This window comes from Bremia lactucae, linkage group LG15 (genome assembly GCF_004359215.1).
Source record: "Bremia lactucae strain SF5 linkage group LG15, whole genome shotgun sequence".
NCBI lineage: Eukaryota > Oomycota > Peronosporomycetes > Peronosporales > Peronosporaceae > Bremia > Bremia lactucae.
Genome location: NC_090624.1, coordinates 1,474,646 through 1,494,320, shown reverse-complemented (window position 1 = coordinate 1,494,320; position 19,675 = coordinate 1,474,646). Strand labels below are relative to the sequence as shown.

At 47.7% G+C, this 19,675-nt stretch overlaps 5 protein-coding genes across 5 annotated transcripts; 2 read left to right on the top strand and 3 right to left on the bottom strand.

Moving 5' to 3' along the window:
- Positions 1–1,981: 1,981 nt before the first annotated feature.
- On the top strand, positions 1,982–7,548 carry CCR75_008340 (uncharacterized protein). Its single transcript, XM_067966393.1, has 2 exons — positions 1,982–5,803; positions 5,874–7,548. Exons 1-2 carry the CDS (start codon positions 2,111–2,113, stop codon positions 6,120–6,122), a joined length of 3,942 nt encoding a protein of 1,313 aa, XP_067819216.1. The 5' UTR covers positions 1,982–2,110; the 3' UTR covers positions 6,123–7,548.
- Positions 6,269–7,606, bottom strand: CCR75_008341 (uncharacterized protein; the record flags this gene model as incomplete). Its single annotated transcript, XM_067966394.1, is given in 3 exon segments — positions 6,269–7,337; positions 7,352–7,361; positions 7,420–7,606. 3 exon segments carry the CDS (start codon positions 7,604–7,606, stop codon positions 6,269–6,271), a joined length of 1,266 nt encoding a protein of 421 aa, XP_067819217.1.
- Positions 7,607–7,701: 95 nt separating this feature from the next.
- CCR75_008342 (uncharacterized protein) lies at positions 7,702–10,254 on the bottom strand (the record flags this gene model as incomplete). Its single annotated transcript, XM_067966395.1, has 1 exon — positions 7,702–10,254. The coding sequence occupies one exon, from the start codon at positions 10,252–10,254 to the stop codon at positions 7,702–7,704; it is 2,553 nt and encodes an 850-aa protein (XP_067819218.1).
- Positions 10,255–10,690: 436 nt separating this feature from the next.
- On the top strand, positions 10,691–13,817 carry CCR75_008343 (uncharacterized protein). The gene is made up of 2 exons (XM_067966396.1): positions 10,691–10,978; positions 11,041–13,817. The coding sequence occupies exons 1-2, from the start codon at positions 10,777–10,779 to the stop codon at positions 11,940–11,942; spliced, it is 1,104 nt and encodes a 367-aa protein (XP_067819219.1). The 5' UTR covers positions 10,691–10,776; the 3' UTR covers positions 11,943–13,817.
- CCR75_008344 (uncharacterized protein) lies at positions 12,568–13,938 on the bottom strand (the record flags this gene model as incomplete). The annotated part of the gene is made up of 1 exon (XM_067966397.1): positions 12,568–13,938. The coding sequence occupies one exon, from the start codon at positions 13,936–13,938 to the stop codon at positions 12,568–12,570; it is 1,371 nt and encodes a 456-aa protein (XP_067819220.1).
- Between the last annotated feature and the right edge of the window lie 5,737 nt (positions 13,939–19,675).

Genomic DNA, 19,675 nt, shown 5'->3' with positions numbered 1-19,675 from the left:
AGAGGTGGGGAAAACGAGCCCAATCAATATTGAGGCTCATCCTCACGTACACACGCAGAGATGCGGGTCGTGTGAGGGATTTCAAGTGCTACCAAGTGTATGCGGGCACGTCGTAATGCGGCCACGCTCTATTAAGACACACACCCTAGCACAGCGAGGAAGCGGTTAAACCTGCTTCTCTTGCGTGCAGTGAGGTAGTTGTGGTGGGCGCGCAAGCGACCTCACCCAACACACTAAGTACTCTGGTTAGGTGTCGTCACGGGAGCGGTAATCCGGCTCCTCGTGCGCACTCACTAAGTAGAAACTAGTTTTCAGACTGATTTATATTAGATCGTATCAAATATGAATACCTATTTTTACCAATTAAAATGCCATCTCTATAGATGACACTTAATATGTATTGCGAGCGTATTTTCCTAGATACATTGCGTAACGGATGACGCTAGCCGTCATCACGAATGACGCTGGGCGCCATCCCTCCTAATGTGAATGCACCCATGTGCATCGCATCCACAAGGGTTGGTCACAAATGTGCACCACGCCCGAGTGTTGTCTAATTACTATTATTAGTGATTGACCATCCCCTTAAGTACACCAAGTGTACTTTACGGGGACTGTGTAACATTAGGGCAACTTTAGCCCGTTACACTAGCCGTCATCACGGATGACGCTAGCCATCATCCCTCCTAATGTGAATGCACCTATGTGCATCACAAACTCAAGGGTTGGTCACAAATGTGAACGACACCCGAGTGGTGGGTCTAATTACTTTATTTAAGTAATTGACCATTCCCTTCACACAAAGTGTACTTAACGGGAATTGTGTAACATTAGGGCAACTTTAGACCGTTACAGGCTACCTCGATCGAGATAAGACCTACGGCTCCGATAGACTGAGCACGGGTGGCTCAAACTCTACAAATGGGCGAGCACCTACCTTTGTTCGCATATGCGAATTTGCCAACGGATTCAAATTTCGGCTTATGCATCTACGCCACTTGCGAATTTAGCCCTAGCCTCTTATGTGTGGCCGGCGCGAAGCTCCAAATGTATCGGGCTACGGCATTTTCGTACTCGACAAGCGCGTAGCATATTCCGTCAGCGCCAAAGATGATGCACCGTACACAATACACTTGCGTGCACGGAGATACAGCCCCTGGTTAGACTTTTTGTTTAAACGACTTGTATTCGAATATTGAAGGTTGAGCAGCTATTAAAAATGCAAAATTATAAGGCTGAATAATTTAATGAAGATTATTGATAATCAAATCGAGACGGCTCGCGAATATACGGCTAATAAACGGAAGTCGCCGAACATGATTATTTACTATTAAGACTAAACTAACTTTTGAAACACTGACCACCAAGCAAACAAAGATATGTAATTTTCTATCAGTTTTTCGTTTCTATATGCTCGTTATTGCCTCGACGGAGGTCGTAGCCTTAATATCGTCCAAATTTAAGCTAGTAAAGCGGGTATCGCGCCCTATACTGCGGCTATCTTAGCCGTAGCTTATGCATTTTTGGGTACATTCCATAAAGAACAATCTAAAAGACAAAAAAATCAATTTGCTTTAATCAGAATGATTTATAAGACAGAAATGTCCGATTCAGTTAAAACGTTAGACCTCCAGAAGCTTTAACTGCATTTTATGAGCAAAAAGGCAATTTTTATCTAATCCTCATTCAAATTTCGTGTTGAAGATAATCATTCCAAGGGAGCCAGATGGCTCAAGTCAAACGTAGGTTCCTTTCAAATGTAATAATTCCTCTACCGCAATTTCGTGGCTTATTCCAAAACGGTCAACAGGACAAATCTTCTGCCACCCAAATTCTAAAGTTTCTCTTGTAAAAGGGCACTATTTGAAACGATTGTTTTCAATTCCCTTCTTGATTACTTATAAAATCCCTCCCTGTCCAAACGATTGCTTTTTTTGAGACACGTGCAGACAGTCAGCTTGGGCGGTTGGGGCTGGATTTTGCACGGTTTCCTCAAACGCCATTTTGAAAGGAAGAAGTTACTGCCAGAAGGCGACTCTCACGTGAGCGAGTCGGTCGCGCGGCCTTTGTATATTGAAATCCCTGCTCTGTGGCGAGTCCTCGTCTTCGAATGGACGTGGGCACTCCTCTGTCCCAGGACGTATACCAGCAGCTGCAGACCTCTCGCGGTCCGCACACTCCTTCGAGCTCTGGCACTTCCGACACGGGTCCGCGCACCATGGCGCCCCGAGACTCGGACCCAAGTGGTTCTGGCAAAAGCGACGAGTCTCGTGAATACCGGGTTGTATCGTTACCAGCCACGCAGCGCATGCAAAACCAACTACATGACTTTTGTTCAAATGTCGTGATTACGTCCAAGTACACGACGTGGAGTTTCTTGCCTCTGTTTATGCTTGAAAGTTTCCGTAAACTTGCGAATGCGTACTTTTTGCTCGTGTCGATTATGCAGTGCATTCGGACGATCAGTAATACCAACGGCGTGCCAACGACGTTGCCTGTACTAACGTTTATTCTTACGGTCGACGGAGTTCTCGCGGTCATCGAAGACCGTCGACGACACGTTGCAGACAAGAAAGCCAATATGGCCCAATGCCAGGTACTGAAAGAGACATATACGGGCACGAAAGAGATGCTTCATCACGCAGGAGGAACCGAGGATCCCGACATTGCGTTAATGCATTGGGCGGCGCTCACAGTAGGGTCCGTCGTGAAACTTTACAATCGAGAGACCGCGCCGGCGGACTTGCTGATTCTTGCTGTTGCAGAGCCGAACCCTCAAGAACCCGCGGGTATTTGTTACGTCGAGACAAAGAGTCTGGATGGCGAGACAAACCTCAAGCTGCGTCATGCGTGCGACGCCACGATGCACGTACGCACAGGGGCTGAAATTGCGGCGTTAAGTGGTCAATTGCGCTGCGAGAATCCAAACAAAGCAATTGGGCGATTTGATGGCACGTTGTCGGTTCTTGAAGGCACGAAAGGTATTGAATCGCAGCCGCAGCCGATTGCAATTAAAAATGTGCTACTTCGTGGCTGTCAATTGCGAAATACAGACTGGATTTATGGTCTCGTGGTCAATACGGGACCGGATACTAAGATCATGCAGAGTGCGACAGCGACGCGTCCTAAATGGAGCTCGGTGAATGAAACAGTGAATCGAATGGTGATTTGGCTATTCTTGCTGCTGTGTTTTCTCTGTGGTATTGCCACGACGGTGCAAGTACTATGGCTAAATGACAACGTGAACGAAAGTTGGTATCTCATTTGGATGCCGAGCCTCACAAGTCAGTGGTTTGTCGGATTTGGATACTACTTTTTACTCATGTACCAAATGATTCCAGTATCGCTGTACGTGACGATATCGATGGTGATGTTTTTTCAAGCTATTTTCATGGCGTGGGATATTGATCTTTACTATGAAGAGTCGGACGTGCGAATGATTGTTCGTTCTATGGGGCTAAATGAAGAATTAGGTCAGATCTCGTACGTCTTTAGTGACAAGACTGGCACTTTAACATGCAACGTCATGGAATTTCGTAAGTGCTCGATTAATGGTGTGTCTTATGGCTCAGGGACGACGGAGATTGGTCGCGCTGCCCTTCGCCGAAAGGGAGTGAGCATACCAGCAGAGAGAGAGCCCATGGATTTCACGACTCGCCGTGATCATATTCCATACGTTAATTTTGAAGACGTGCGGCTGTTTAACGCGTTGGAAAAGCCTTGCACGGACGACAAGGCCAATCGAGAAGCGGAATTTTTTTTACATTTAAGTTTATGCCAAACGGTTATTCCAGAAGTTATTGAAGACAGTTCGGAAGTGCGTTTCTCGGCATCGTCACCGGATGAACAAGCGCTTGTATCGGGTGCAAAATACTTTGGATTTAGCTTTGAATCGCGTGGCTTGGGCATTGCTCGTGTGCGTGTGAAGCGACCGGAGATGATCTCCCGATATGCAAATGGCGCTACGAGTCCAAACACGTTGATGGAGTTTAAAATTCTAGATGTTTTAGAGTTCACGAGTGATCGAAAACGAATGTCGGTGGTTGTGCAGTATCCTAATGGAGAGTATTGGGTTCTTACGAAAGGAGCTGACAATGTCATTTATCCAATGTTGGCCAAAGATAAGAGTGATCCAGAAATACTGAAAGAAACGATGCGTCATTTGGAGGTTTTTGGTGATGATGGCTTGCGCACATTGACGATTGCCCAGCGCCGAGTGGACGAGAAGGAGTATTTGAATTGGAGCGAGCGCTTTAAAAAAGCGAATGCGTCGTTGGAAGAGATTGGCAAGCGTAAGAATGGCGAGGCGAACGAGATTGATAAGCTTATGACAGAAATTGAGCGAGATTTGGAGCTTTTAGGGGCTACGGCCATTGAAGATAAATTACAGACCAATGTTCCGAGCTGTATTGCTAACCTTATGCGTGCTGGCATGCGTGTTTGGATGCTGACAGGTGACAAACAGGAGACGGCTATTAACATTTCGTACGCATGCCAGCTCATGGATAATGACATGCAGCAATTTGTGTTCAATTGCAACTTGTACCCGACTAAAGACGCTATTTTTACTCAACTTTCCGAAGCAAATGCCCAAATTCAGCAACAAAGTGGTCGTCATGCGGTGGTCATTGATGGGGAGTGCTTGGAATTGACGCTGGAAGATGATCGTTGCCAATACGAGTTCCTAGCGCTTGCAATGGCTTGTGATGCAGTCGTATGCTGTCGAGTGTCACCAAGCCAGAAAGCCGAGGTTGTGACACTAGTACGTACGACTGATCGAAAGGTCCGAACGCTTGCAATTGGTGACGGTGCTAATGACGTAGCTATGATTCAACGCGCACATGTTGGTGTGGGTATTTCTGGTCAAGAAGGAATGCAAGCAGTGAATTCAAGTGACTACGCAATTGGTCAGTTTTACTTTTTGGAGAAGCTGCTGTTGCATCATGGCCGATTGAATTACAAGCGCGTGTCGACTCTGGTGGGCTATATGTTTTACAAGAACATTGTCATGGTCATGGCGCAGTACTTTTACATGTTTTGCACAGGCACGTCAGGTCAAAAGTTTTATGGAGAATTGGCATTTCAGCTGTACAATGTCCTTTACACGGCGATGCCGATTATTGTCCTTGGTGTATTTGACTATGACGTGCCATTTGAAGTAAGCAAGCACTTTCCAGAGCTGTACTTGGTGGGCCCACGCATGGAGCTTTTTAACAACTATACCTTTTTCAAGTGGATTTGTAGTGCCGCTTACGAGTCGGCAGTGATCTTTGTATTTGTCATTTACGCTTTTAATGAGAATTATTCGAATGCAGGCAGCGCCCCGATGGTGCAGTACGGACTACTCGCGTTTACAATGGTGGTTTTAATCGCCAATATCAAGTTGTGCATGGTGCAAATGTCCTGGAGTGTTTATAGCATTTTTGTGTGGACCGCGGGTATTATCGGGTATCTCCCATTTACTCCAATTTTTTCAAGTTACTGGGTGGCGTTATTCTCAACGGAATACGGCAGTTTTCAAAACACATTGGGTCAAGAAACGTATTGGCTCGTCATTCCAGTCTGTTTGGTTGTTGCCTTAATTCGTCACTTTACATGGACTGCGATTCGTCGCCGGTTTTATCCGGATCCATGGCAAATTGTGCAAGAACAGTATGTCTTGCATAAAGGCTCGCGCTCAATGGAGCACGATGGAATGGCTCGTATTGACGTGGAAGCTGGCATTCCTGTTGTGAATGGTGGAATGCATGGCAATGAAACGGCGTACATCAATTCGTCGTCTCCTGATTACGGCCACAATGGGGTACGTCTTGGGTCACTATTGCTTTGTTCTTGTATCTAATGTTAACGTTGCTTCATTGTTAAACCTGTAGGTCAAACGCGCTTGCAAAGCGCGAGGATCTGGTAGTGGGTTTGCGTTCAGCTACGACCCACAGACATCTTTGGCCGAGTCGTATATGTCCACCCACGAGGTGCGTCAATCAGCATCGGCCATGAATAGAGCTGAGCAGCGTAGTCGAAGATCTCGAGAAGACTCTCGATCTTCTGACTACGATTCGTCGCGCTCGGCAGCCGTTGTGGACTCGACCAAGGGCTCTTTGTCCACTGGTCTTTTTGTGTAGCTTCTTTAACCGCGATGCTCAACGCGCTGTACAAGTTCTATAGATTATCTGATAGATGCAGACATCTAAACGTTCAAAGTAGGCAGGAACGTGTACAAACGCATAGCAACAAGTGACTTTTATCAATTTTGCTGCCCTTGAAATACTTAATGGTTTCCTGTTGACAGCAGCAATGCGACACTAAGGACAAAGGTGATGGTAGGAGAGACCAAAGCGTGCCATGCAAACGTCTTTATAGCCACACTTGCGTTCAACGTGGCGTCTGTCGAAACCGGCTGGAATTTATTAATGGCAGATGTGTCCTTGTCTTTAGAGCCTTGATGGTTTTTTGCTTGCTTAACGGGTGGGGCATTGTAATTCCAGTCCACTAATGAGACTGGTCGTGTAAAGTTGCACCCGTCGGCGTATTTCATGGGCACATGGAGACACGCTTTGGAGATCAAAGTCTTTACTGCATCAACAATGGAGTTTGGCAACAAATCTTGAATCACAGGAAAGACGTCGGACCCAGTCACGCACCGATTTGATTCAAAGAGAGACAATAAGTCGATTCCGAACGACTTGGACTTGTTCGCAGCCAACGGTAGGTCATGAACCCATGTCGCGAAACGATCAAGAGCTACGACGCACCCGCTTAGTGTAAATTGATTGTTCGCCACGGCTTGAACCATGTTACCGTCTATATTCCTATAAGCCTCACCCTCGGCTTGAAGGCACGCTTGGTCACTCGGCACTTGCAAACTCTCCACAATCGTAGCTGCACGAAGAGCAGAAAGAGTGGCTTTGCCACGTGAGCTTTGCAACAAAGTGTAGCCACATCGCTGGGAGCTCGTCCCATTAAAGGCCGGAGTTTGTACCGCACACAATGTGTCGCCAAGAAGTTGAGCCATTTGTGCATACTGACCCGTTAGCGTGTAGCCATAATTCGAGACACTTTCGCTCTCCCAAGCGTTGCAGCATCCGTTCGCGGTGGTAGCGCGCAGCGTGGCTAGCGACGGCAATAGCTGGGAAGTCAGACATGGCGCAAAAGCGTCCACGTATAGATTGCATAAGTGCTCCATTTCCCCTTGGCTCATTGCTTTCAGGTTTTCAAGAAATGAGTTGGTCTCGACGGTCACTTCGCTATTGAGCGAGTTGGAAAGATTGTATAGTGCGAACTGAATTTGCGGCAGACGAAGCATTCCGACGGCTTTAGCGCATGACTTGACGGTGGTACTAGAAAGAAATACCTCGCCGAGGCTAGTGCCATTCATATTAGCAAGACACGCGCCACCGGCATCTGAGAGGAGGAACTTACTTGCCACGGAGTTGCCCAACACGCCTACGAAAAGATTGGCATTATCGTCGCCAATGACAGTGCGCAAAGGCTCGAGCACGGGCGGATTGCTATCTGAGAGGGAAGGAGAGCACGCTGATAAGAGCCCTGCCTTGACAACGACGCCGTTAGTCACTAAGAATGACAGCGAAAAGATTCCAAGAGACATTTGCAAAGTAAAAAATAGAATAATACTAAAACGTGCTTTAATACTGCCGGACTTGGCAGCAGTCGGGGATTGGACGAAAATGGATACATCTTAAACTAATCAAGAGACTCCTGACGTTGTTCGGCGAGCTCCTTGGCAAGCAAGACGTAATCGACCTCCTTTCTTGGACGCTTTCGCGTCATTTCTGCTGTGTTAAGCGTACTACGCTTTGTCTGGAGTATCGTCACATTTGTGGCAGTCGGCTCTTGATAATGTGCCAGGAGTGCTTGCTCATGTGCGGCTTCCTTTGCTATTTCATCTTTGTCCCATAACTTCCGTGCCGGGTTTATGAGCGCACGTGTATGTGCTGCGACACTGCGCGCAAAGGGTGAAATCATCCGTCCATGAAAATTGTACCCACCTTCTAATACCGAGATCAAACGACCATGACAGCACGTATTGGCGACGCGCTTTATATGGTCCACGAGCCACTCGTAGTCTTGCTCTAAAAGCGCTAGATAGCCCCAATTCACAAGTTCTTTCTTGTGAGCATCAAATCCCGCCGACAAAAAGATGAGATCCGGATGAAATTCACAAAGTTTAGGGAGAATTCGATCCCGAAAAGCGCTGCGCCACTTGAGACGCGAGACGGACGAGCCTTGACAATCTAATCCAAGGCCTTCATTCCAGATCACAGGAAATTCTTTCACTCGGGACTCACCCGAACCAGGATAGAACCAGCTTGGCGTCTCCTGGTGAACCATGTCGTCTTGATCCTTCTGGCCATATCCATGCACTGATGAAAAAAACACATTCTCCGCATCGTTGTCATTACGCCAAGGTTTGTACTGATGCACAACTTGTTTGCCAGTACCGTACGGGGTCTCATAGTCAATTTCTTTCATCGAAGGAACCAACTGTCGCACAATCTCCTCGGTCCCATTGCCGTGATGGACGTCAAAATCCACAATCGCAACCTTATGAATGCCCTCATGCTTGTAATGCGCACGTGCAAAGGCTGCTCCGACGGCCACGTTGTTGAAAAGACAGAATCCAAGGCTTCCTTCCCGGTCGTTCTTGCACACAACCTTCCCCACTGGTCCAGCGTGGTGGCCTGGGGGACGTACGATGCAAAACGCATTCCTACATTTGCCTGCCACCACGTCATCTACAGCCTGACAGACCGCCCCAGCGGCCCGAGTAGCTGCTTCGTACGACCCAACTGACAACGCTGTATCTGAATCTAACGAATGCGTCGCACAACACTCTTCCGAGTCCTCCAAACTGCTACAAGACATCGACTTGAGCGGGTCTAGACGCTGAATTGAACGTAAGCCAACGTTCTTAAACTCCACAGGTTTCTTGCCACCAATTGACGCCGCAAGACCTGCACACGTTCGACGCAGACGATCGACATAATGGAATTCGTGCACGCGTAAAATATCCGCAAGATCCGCTCGTTCAATCTTGTCGTGCCATTTCACATTGGGTCTCTGGAATTCGCGTGATCGTAATACGCCAAACACGGGATCCACCAACGTATCAATCCTTTCGGGATTCTCGGGGGGAGGGTCGGGTCCACCGCGATAATGATAGGCCATAGGCAAATGCCGATAAACTTCGGGATGGAAATACAATCGAGTTTGATTGTTTAAATAAATTTGATCCATCTCACAAGGTTCCTTCGGTATGCTCTTTACTGCTTCGGCTGCCACTAAACGCTTTTCAAGCGCAATAAATCCACAGTGATTCGCCACTTGCGCTGCGGTAAATCCCTGCATATCCTGTCGTGTCAAATCGGCACGGACATGTCGAGACGATGCGTGTAAAAGGTCAATGCCGTCGGCAAAACCGACGAGCGCCGCAATATGGGCTGGTGTCTGGCGTAGCGTCGTCACGGAATTCACGTCCACGTTGTACTCATGTATTAACTTTTTCACTGCAGCAGCTGCTTGATACTTCATAGCTTCATGCAATGGTCGAAAACCAATCTTGTTGCCTTTTTCCAGCAGCTTTTCAAGGGTTAGTGGCCTCTTCTTCTTCTCTCTCTCGAGTGAGGCGCCATTCACGACAGCACACTGTTTTCGATAAAACAAAGCTAGTTCGTCCATACATGCAACGAGGTCGTAACGAGCACATAAATGAAAGACCGTGTTGCCCTCTTCGTCTTTCGCTGCCACTTTTTCAAGCATCAGTGCACGCATGTCGTCGTGAAACACACCAGAATCCTGCGTGCGTTCCGTCAAAAGCTCGTGGATTAATTCCTTGCTACACGAAGCATTAATCGCTCCAACCCGAAGAATCAAGTGCAGCAAAGGCGTTCCAAAGTCGCCTCCTTTAAGACGGAGCATGGCACTCGTCAGGGCTGATGAGTAGCGTAAAAGGTGTAAGGCACATGCTGTTTGCTGGTGTAACACTGCGATGTGAAGTGGAAGAAAGCCCATGTCATCTTTTTCCAATAGACTCGTTTCGCTCGAGAGGACGCTTTGACGGAGAGGAGGATTCGAACATTCGAACGGCAGCGGCAGCAAGGCTCGCAACCGATCAATTTGCCCTTTCTCAGCTAGATTGTGCAATAAATACACGTCTTCCTCGTCATCGTAATCGTCGTCTGAGTCCTGTACGGATGACGCCAACGTGCCAGGGATGGCTTGGAAGCTCTTGGCCATTTTAAAAATTTAAACCTAGCGATTGATGTTTTTTACATTTTTCAAGCAGCCTGACAATTTTTAAATATAAAAATTGATTGAATTGACTTCTTCTGACTTGCAGCTAGCCCTAATAGTCGAAAAATAACGCGAAACACGAACGTAATTTACTCGCTCCCACCAAGCATCCACGTCGTAATCGATTGGAAATACCCGAGTCAAATTCTTTTGTCTTGGGTCCCCCCCCCTCCCTTCCGAGAGACACAAATCCCTACCCTCGGATGCGATTTTACTTGCGCCCTTTCGCTTTTTGCCTTTTCTGACCAATCATGATTGGCTGATGGCGATATTGAAGATAGGTCGTTCACCTTTGCGATTGGCCAAGATCCTTATAGGAAACCGCCAGCTGCTGTACTGAATTTTTTAGCCCCTCACTAAGCAAAAAAACAGCCAAGCCACAGGTCCCTTGCCGTGAAGCCTCTCGAAGCAGCCCACATAACGCCACGACACAGGAACGCGCCACCACAGCAGCAGCAGTGTAGTATGAAGGAAACCGTGGCCTCTAGTAACAGTGCCCTTGTGCCTAGCACGCCGGCTGGAAGCCGCCGCCCGCGCGCGACGAGCATGCAGCACTTTAGTGAATTGTGCTCGGTGCCTCGCGAGTGTTGCAGCTCTGGATCGTTTGTGAGCAAATTGTTTCGTATGGTCGACACGGAACCGTCTTCAATTGTCTCATGGTGTCGAGGTTCGTTGATTGCAATCGTCGTAATATCTGTACGAGATCTTACGGTATGTTTTGTATTCTAGATGGCAGCGCCTTTTGCATTGTCGACCCCAAGATGATGGCGGATCACTGTCTGCCCAAGTACTTTCGCCATCGGCGTTTTTCGAGTCTTATTCGCCAGTTAAATTTTTACAGCTTTTATCGCGTTCAGGAGGGACAGCTCACGATTTACCAACACTCGTTTTTTCGAAAGGGTCGGCCTGATTTGCTTTTGCACATTAAGCGCCGCGGAGCTGGAAAGGCCAAGGATCCATGGTTTGATCCTTTAGCTAATTCGAGCAACAAGACACCGAATTCAATGGTCAATTCACCCTTGAAGAATGTAATGCAGACGCCAACTATGGCTCCGACGCCTTTTGGTCTTACTGCTTGTTACTCGCCAATGGCCAAGTCGATTACGCTGGATAATATGTCTCCGGCCTTGAAGCCTGCGATGGTCCAAGCGTGTCTCCCTTCAGTGGAATTAAATAGCTCAGGCATGAATGACGGACCGAGTAAAATTGACACGGACCATGCGTGTCCGTTGCCGTCAGCGCTTTCAATGAAAAATGAGATGCTATTTGGTGACATGCTTGATTCGAGTCTTACGAAGGCTGCGAGTAGCTTGTCGGCGCCGCTGGACATTGACATTCAGGACTTTCTCACGGACGACTGCAGCATTACAAGCGGGCAAGCGGACGATCCTTTGTGTGGAGCCAACCAGAATAAATTTGCGATGGTTTCGCGCAATTGTCTGAAGCTGGACAATCTGCAGCATTTGGAATTATCGCCCACCCTGGAAAGCCAGGGTGACTCGGAATCGATCAGTTTTGAGAATGGATTATTAATGGGCTTGGCAAATGTTGAGCCCGGTACATGGGAGGTACCATTGTCTCCATTAAATGACGAAGAAGACGTGATGCCTTGGCTAGACTTGTGCTTCTAGACTTTATGATTGATTGATTGTGTTTCGATTGAATAACCGAGAGACGGAGCCTTGCTGGAAGGTATGCGCTCTCAATTCTAAGACGATGCGGTTCGCAGAATACGCGACGCTGATATTTATCCTCAGCGATGCTGCTGAACCCTTTTGGTCTGAAGCAAGCAGCCCAAGCAATTTATTATCGTTTCCGTCGTGACTTGAGTGCTGTTTGATTGAATAAGGAAGAAAATTGAGCTAGCAAGTTGTCGACACGACGGATCGAGCAGTGTGTAAAGTAGGAGATAGGTAAAAGCGACGTCGGAAATCAGAGCGAAACAGCTTTATGAAACAAAAACGTCATTTGTATTTATTCATCCTAAAGCTCTATATGCTGATGGCACATCTCCTATTTCCTTATCTTTCATTTCACGGATGTGTATGGTCTTTATAAATGCTAACAATAAAACAGTATCTCGCTGAGGCTTATCACTACTTTATTCCTGCAATCTTTTAATATGCATTTGATCATTAGCATCGCAGGCAAACACCTTATTACCGTATGGCCCCGTAATCCTGCAATTTACTTTATGCAGTGATGCAATACTGTCCTGACATTTGCTGGTGTTACACTAATTAGCTGCAAGCTACTTTACAGCTTTGCCAGGGCGTTTGTAACGGCGTTTAGACCCGTGGCGTCCAGCTTGTCAGGGGACTCGCCGCAAGCGGCCACAAGAGCCTGAAGCGCCTCCATATCGAGCGAGTCACACAAATCCTCTGTCTTAATGACATCAATCGATCCTTCCAGCCCCTGCTCGTGGGCAGCCACCATCAATTCTCGAAAGGCTTTTTTAACCTTCCTGAATAACTTTTTCTGCCTGTCCTTGGCCATCTTGACATCCTTGCGAAGTTCCTTGTCCTTCTCTTCAGCCTCTTTTGCAGCGCGTTCAACCTCGTCCTTCTTACGATTTTCTTCGTCAATAAGACGTTGAGCGGCTTCTTCTTTTTCGAGCTTAGCTCGTGCTTTTCGGTCCTTCTCTTCTTGTTTGACACGGCGAATACGCGGGTCATTAGCAAGTGCGCGGTCCACGAGACTAGCCAGACGAGCATACTCTTTCTTCTTCTTCTTTTTAGCCGCACTTTCATTCTTCTTTGCCATCCAACGCTTGTGGTCCCGGTGCTCAGCCGAGTCGACATCGTGCTCCGAGTCGTGCGTAAAATCACGCCATGAGTCAAATTTGTTCCAAAAGTCGTAAAAAGCATAAACTTCGTCAATCGGTTTGTCGTCTTTGCCTAATACAGGCACAGGCTTGTTCTCACTAAAGCGAGCATTTGCCAGAAAGATAGGACCGTATAGATCATAGAAACTCTTGCCTTCAGCATTCGGGTCATTTTCCTTGATTTTTTCGTTGCCTGTTGGAATCCACTCATTAAAATCGCACTGTGAATCATAGGCACGTTTCTTCTGAGGGTCCATGAGCGTTGCAAACGCTTTCTGAACGGCCAAATAATTGGGATCGTTCTCTGTTTTTCCAGTCTTGTCAGGATGGTGCTCAATCAATACACGGTGGTATGCCTTCTTCACTTGGTCGTCAGTCACGTCAAAGCCCATGTCGGCGACGCCCAATTGCTGGTACATGGTAAGATCTAAAAAATTCTTGCCACGAATGCTTCGACGATATTTTCGTAAAACCAAATCTTCATGCTTCCGTAGAGCGTCACGAGCTTTTGCCGCGTCATCCACGTCATCACAACTGACCGAGCGGCCACGCGCCATATTACGTGCGCGTTTGCTGTATGCACGACCTACAGGCTCCACACGCTTTTGCGTAAAGTAGCCACCTAATTTCAGTACCACATTTGAGTCCTTTGCGCCCGAGGGAGGCGTTGGTAGCGACAATATCAGCGAGGGCATGATGGCGCCAGGTGTTGCTGTCGGAATTTTTAACAATGGTTGGTGGAAGTTCGTTTGGCACTCGAGCAGTGTTGACTTTCTACCAACCACTTGGCACGTACTCGACATTTTGCCACGCTGATTGGCTCTGCATAAGATTATTGATGTTTTCAGATAGGATATTGTCCAAAAAAAGATACACCCTGTGATTCAATACACTTTAAGCCGGAGATGACATTTCTGATTGGTAAACAAAGGTATTTATTTATATTCAATGCGATTAAATATAAATCAATCTGAAAACTACTTCCTACTAAGTAAGTGCGCACGAAAGCCGGATTACCGCTCCCGTGACGACACTTCACTAGAGTACTTAGTCCGTTGGGTGAGGTCGCTAACGCTCCTACCACAGCTACCTCACTGCACGCAAGAGAAGACGGTCTAACCGTTTCCTCGCTGTGCTAGGGTTTGTGTCTAAGTAGAGCGTGGCCGCATTTCGAAGTTCTCGCCTACACTTGGTAGTACTTGAAACTTTTCCCACGACCCGCATCTCCGCGTGTGTCCGTGAGGATGAGCCTCAATATTGATTGGGCTTATTTCCCCCACCTCTCCGAACATCATCGGGAGGTGGCAGGGCTTATGGCGCAGGGATTTGGTGAACAAGCCCTGGCCAGGCTCCTAGGTAGTCCTCCTAAGCAACATGTTGCTCAGTTGAAGCAGTTTGAAGCATTTCTGCTCGGTCAGCGAAGAGCGGCGTCCGAGGCACAGAACCATGCTGCGGCGGAGTCCGTCGCTCAGACTCAGGATGAGCTGAGGCATGAGCAGGCTCGGAGCGAGGTTCTCAACAGGACTGTTGAGATGCTCTCTGCCCAGCCGCATCAGCCGAGGCTTATTCGGATGGACCCGCCCAAATTCGATGGAACTACGGCGCACACGATTCTCCACTGGCTATTAGCCGTGGAGCAATGCGGTATCGCCCAGCTCATCGATGACAACAGCCAGATGGTTCGCACGCCATGTCGCATCCGCACGGTAAGGCCTCAGAGTGGGCTTACTCGGCGTTTATGGCGGACAGAGAGGCGTTCCCTACATGGGCGATCTTTAAGAAAAAGATTCGCGCTATGTACCAGCCGCCGATCAACGAAGTGTTGCTTCAGGTTCGCTTTTTTAAAGCGACAGGTGAAGCCATCTCTGCAAGATTATGTTCAAGAGGTGCGTTCGCTGTCGGCATTCATTACCGAAGGTCCGATTCCTTAGCACAATATGTTGCCCACGTTTATGAACGGACTACAAAGGAGCGAGCTCTACTAACGCGGACTCTGAAGCTACCCCTAAGGTCAGAGTTGTCGAACAATAAAGTAGCATAGTCCTTGAGGTCTCGAAATTTCGAACCTCAATCCTGCTGTTCTATAGCGCAAGTACGAGGCTATTACCAGGTGACGACCCTCCTAGTGATTTCGAATGCATCACAAAATTTTGTAAGAAAAATCGCGGCTCTGAGAAAGAGACCGGCGATATTTGAGTCGCTTTGTCAGGATGGCAAGCGAGACGATGTGACCGTTTGTTTAGCGAGCGGCGCGCTTGCTAAGTCTGAGGGAGTTCAAGTAGAACTCGCCTTCAGCTTTAGTAACTTCTCTTGTAAAGAGAAGTTTACAGTGCTAGGAATGGAGAGTCCCTATGACCTCATTCTAGGCATGCCATGGTTGGCAAAACACTAACTATGGATAGACTGGCCTAAACGCACAGTTGCGAACTCTACACAGGACACCGGAAGGAATGTACTCCTGTGAGAGGCGTTTGCAATTGATGTCGTGTCCAACACAACTGAGGGTGCGTTGACGGAATGTCAAGCGTCACCAATTTCTACCCAGCTCGTGGAGACTAAGGTAGTGAAAAGGACAATTACAAGTAGCCATGCCTTATAGTCCTGCACAGAGCCGAGAGCCTGTGGCAGTAGACGGCGAGCTGACAGGTAGTCAAGCGTTGCATGAACCGGCACGGTGCCTAGAGCCTGGTGCGATTAGAAGGTGTGCGTTAGCCAGAGTGCAACGGCACCCGCTTCAAGAAAAGGGTCGTGGTGACTCGAAGAACGAGTACCCGACAGATTAGAACGATCAAAGGCACGTCTAAACCTTTGGATTAGTCTCTAATAAAGAGGATGGCCCTTCGAAAGAGGTGTTCGAGGCCGTCAAAGACGAAATTGCGGAGGCATCCTCAGTTGAGGTGCTCCGGCAAGTCTTTAAATCTGCCGAGGAGATAGTAAATCTCCCGGAGATGTCGTGGGATCTGTTCCTTGCCGAATTAAAGGAAGGAAAGATCCACGAAACAGTCACACCAGTTCCAGAAGAGAACTTGGTCGACTGTTGCTCGTCGTCCACAATGGACGAGAGCGTCCTAGGAACGGACAAAAAGAAACGGTTCGCTGCTCAAGGCTGGGATGCCTTGAGAGACAGTCCCGTCTTTGAGGTTCTGTGGAAACATCGTGATGTGTTCCCAGAATAAGTGTCGAGCCGCCTACCAGCAGATGGGGCATCGGGCACGAGATAGATCTCGAACCTGGCACCAAGTATCGTGTGACCAAGAATGGCCGTTGCCGAAACAAAAGTCGATTATATCAATGAACACGGCGATCATACCGGCGCAAATGCCAATCTCGCGGAAAAATGTCTTGTTGAACTTCATGAGAAATCTTTCCGCGTTAAATTTGAAGAATGGCTACTATCAGGTACTCATGAGAGAGTCCGATGTAGCCAAAACGGCAGTAAGCACCCCAAGCGGTATGCTTCGGTAGTGGCTTGTGATGCCCCAAGATTTGAAAAACGCACCAGCGACATTCAACCGAGTGGTGGCTCACGTTATGCGTCAGCACCGTGCCTACGCGCCTCAATACTTTGAAGATATTTTCGTGCATAGTATGACCGAGAACGGGCTGACCGCAATAGAGTCGCACAAGCGTCATTTAGACGCTATGTTGCGGACTTGAAGGACGCCCAATTGTACGTCAACTTGCAAAAGTGCGTCATAGGGGTCCCTGAGATACCTGCGCTGGGTTACATCGTACGTACATATGGTGTACGAGCAGACCCAGACAAGGTAAAATCGGTAAAGGAATGGTTAACCCCATGGCATGTGAAGGATTTGCGCCAATTCCTAGGGCTCGCATATTACTTGCATAAATATAGCAAGAATTATGCTGAGCTAGACCATTATCTGACCTCCTTAAAAAGGACGGAGAATGAATTTGGTTAAAAGAGTAAGATGATGGGCTCACATCTGTGAAGCAATCTCTTGTAGAAGCACCTGTCTTGGCATTGCATCGCAGACGACGCTAAAAGGCTTATCCGCCAGACGCGGATAAGCCTTTTAGCGTCGTCTGCGATGTAAGTAATCTTGCAATCGGCAGCGGGCTCATGCAGAAGGATGACGACGGCGTTGACGGCGTCATCTCTTATCAGTCCCGGCTTTCAAAAGCCGCGGAACTGAATTAGTCTGTGCATGACAAAGCGCTACCTGCATTAAAGTATGCTCTTGTCAAGTTTCGTGTGCACCTACTGGGCACCGAACCATTTGTGATTTTATACGGATCACGCATCACTGCGGACCGCAATGAACTCACCGCAGCTCTCGCCTAGAATGGCAAGATGGCCTGCATTCTTCTCTGAATTTAATTCCAAAGCTGAATACAAGCCGGATAAGCCGAATGTCTTGGCTGACGCTTTATCGCGCAGACCAGACTTCGAGGCAAGACACCAGGAAAGTGTGTCTAGTGCTAAAGCACAATTTCAGCCGTCAACATTGGCAGCCATAAAGGCATACCACGTGACGAGCTCGTTAGCCTTTAAAAGAGAGCTACGGTCAGGACGACCACTGTCGCCTGCTGTTGGATCACTTCGGTGGACGAAAGGTTCCCTTTCGTCACACCTGAAAGCTAAGCTGAAATGCTTCAGCTACAGCGATGGCCTGTTATGGCATCAGCTATCACCTTATGATCCCTTGAGAATCTATGTGCCTCATGACACAGGTCTTAAGCTGATGATCCTTCACAGATCCATGATGCACCATCTAGTGGGCATCTGGGCCGTGAAAATACATTTTTACGAGTGTCGGAGGAATTTTGGTGGCCACACCTATATAGATGGGTGGCCAACTATATTCGCTCTTGCAAACAGTGTCAGCGCATTAAGCCTGCACCGTCCAGCAGGGCGCCACTGAAGCCGCTACCGATTCCAACCAACTGTTGGAAGTCAGTAAGCCTGGACTTCATGTTTGGCATGCCGCCCGATCATAAGGGTCGGACAAGGCTAGTCGTCTTTGTAGACAGACTGAGCAAAATGGTGCATTTAGCACCGTGTAAGACATCGATCACAGGCAAGGAGGTAGCTCTCTTGTTCCTGGATCATGTTACCGACTACACGGGATGCCCAAGTCCATAGTATTGGACCGGGATCTACGCCGTACGTCTGGTTCCTGGCAACATGTGCTCGAGCTGCTAGGTAGCAAGCTCCACATGTCGACCACAGATCATCCCCAGACCAATGGCCAAACAGAACGTGCCAATCGGGTCGTGGCGGATGTCTTACGCACTATAGCAATTCCCAAAGAGTGGAGCAAGCAATTGCCCTTTGTGGAGTTCGCTATAAATAAAAGTGGCCACGCCAGTACGGGTGAGACACCGCTTTTTTATTAACGGAATGCGCCATCCTCGAACGCCAGTCTTGTTTTGCGCGCAGCACGAGTCTTAGTGGAAGAAGGCCTTCACTATGCTCGGTGCGAAAGAGGGACATAGTTTCGTCAATATGACGATGACCCAGGAGGGTATCATCTCAAAGACAGAAACTTGCCCTAGCGACCCTGCCAGTTTAGCAGTGGGTCAAGAAAACTACGCCTTATGAACGACATATCGGCGGTATCATAGGAGATTTAGACGGAAAGCGTCAGCGAGGCTCAACGCTTTGTGGATGAGCGATTAGCCATCACACATAAAGTCCGTGACGCAACGGCAAGCGCACAGGACAAGCAAAAAGAATATGCGGACCAAAATTGTAACGGGGTGTATCGTTTTATAAAAGTAACACTTAAAGGTTGTTAATTAATATATAATCTAAAAGGCAGATAATATTTGGAGGATATTACTTTGTAGACTAATGTTCAGAATTCTTATCCATAAATAGGTATAAACCATTATATCTATTTATTCCGCAGACTAATCAGCTGTAGAGATAAACAAAAGAGAGAGACAGATAAGATAAGATAAGATAAGAATTCGGTTGCATGTTCCGTATTAGTTATAATTAAGTTAGAGTTAACAGATAGAAAGAAGAGATACTTAATTATATTAATACAGTTTCAATATACCTTTTTTAAGCTAGTTACCTTAAAGAGAAGTCTTCCTCTGCACGTACCAGTATACGTGAAATAACGTAAGACACCACTCGCAACTGAAGCAGTGCGAAGTGGACTTGTACTGAAGCAGTACAAGTCGTAGTGCCCCGTTACACCTGGTGGCACTTTGTAGTCCGTCCAAGGACGACACTTCCCTCATCTAACATGGACATGTTAGATGATAGTGGGAATACGCATCTCGTTTTCCGTGAAAGCTACTCCTTTCTAAGTGACATAAAAAGGAGTGCGGTCGAACGAATAAGTTCGACCGTAGGAAACGATGCAAGCTTGGCAATGCTGTCCAATTTGGATAGAGATGCCCTCCATTTAACCATCGCCAAGTTCATACAACATGAACTTGACGAGAAGGAAAAAGTATCCTTGCTGAATCAGCAATGCTCTCAACAGGCAGAACTGTTGAGGTTACAACAGGTACAGACCCCTGTACCTGGGATGACGCAAACGCGTCGTCCCGAAACTTTAA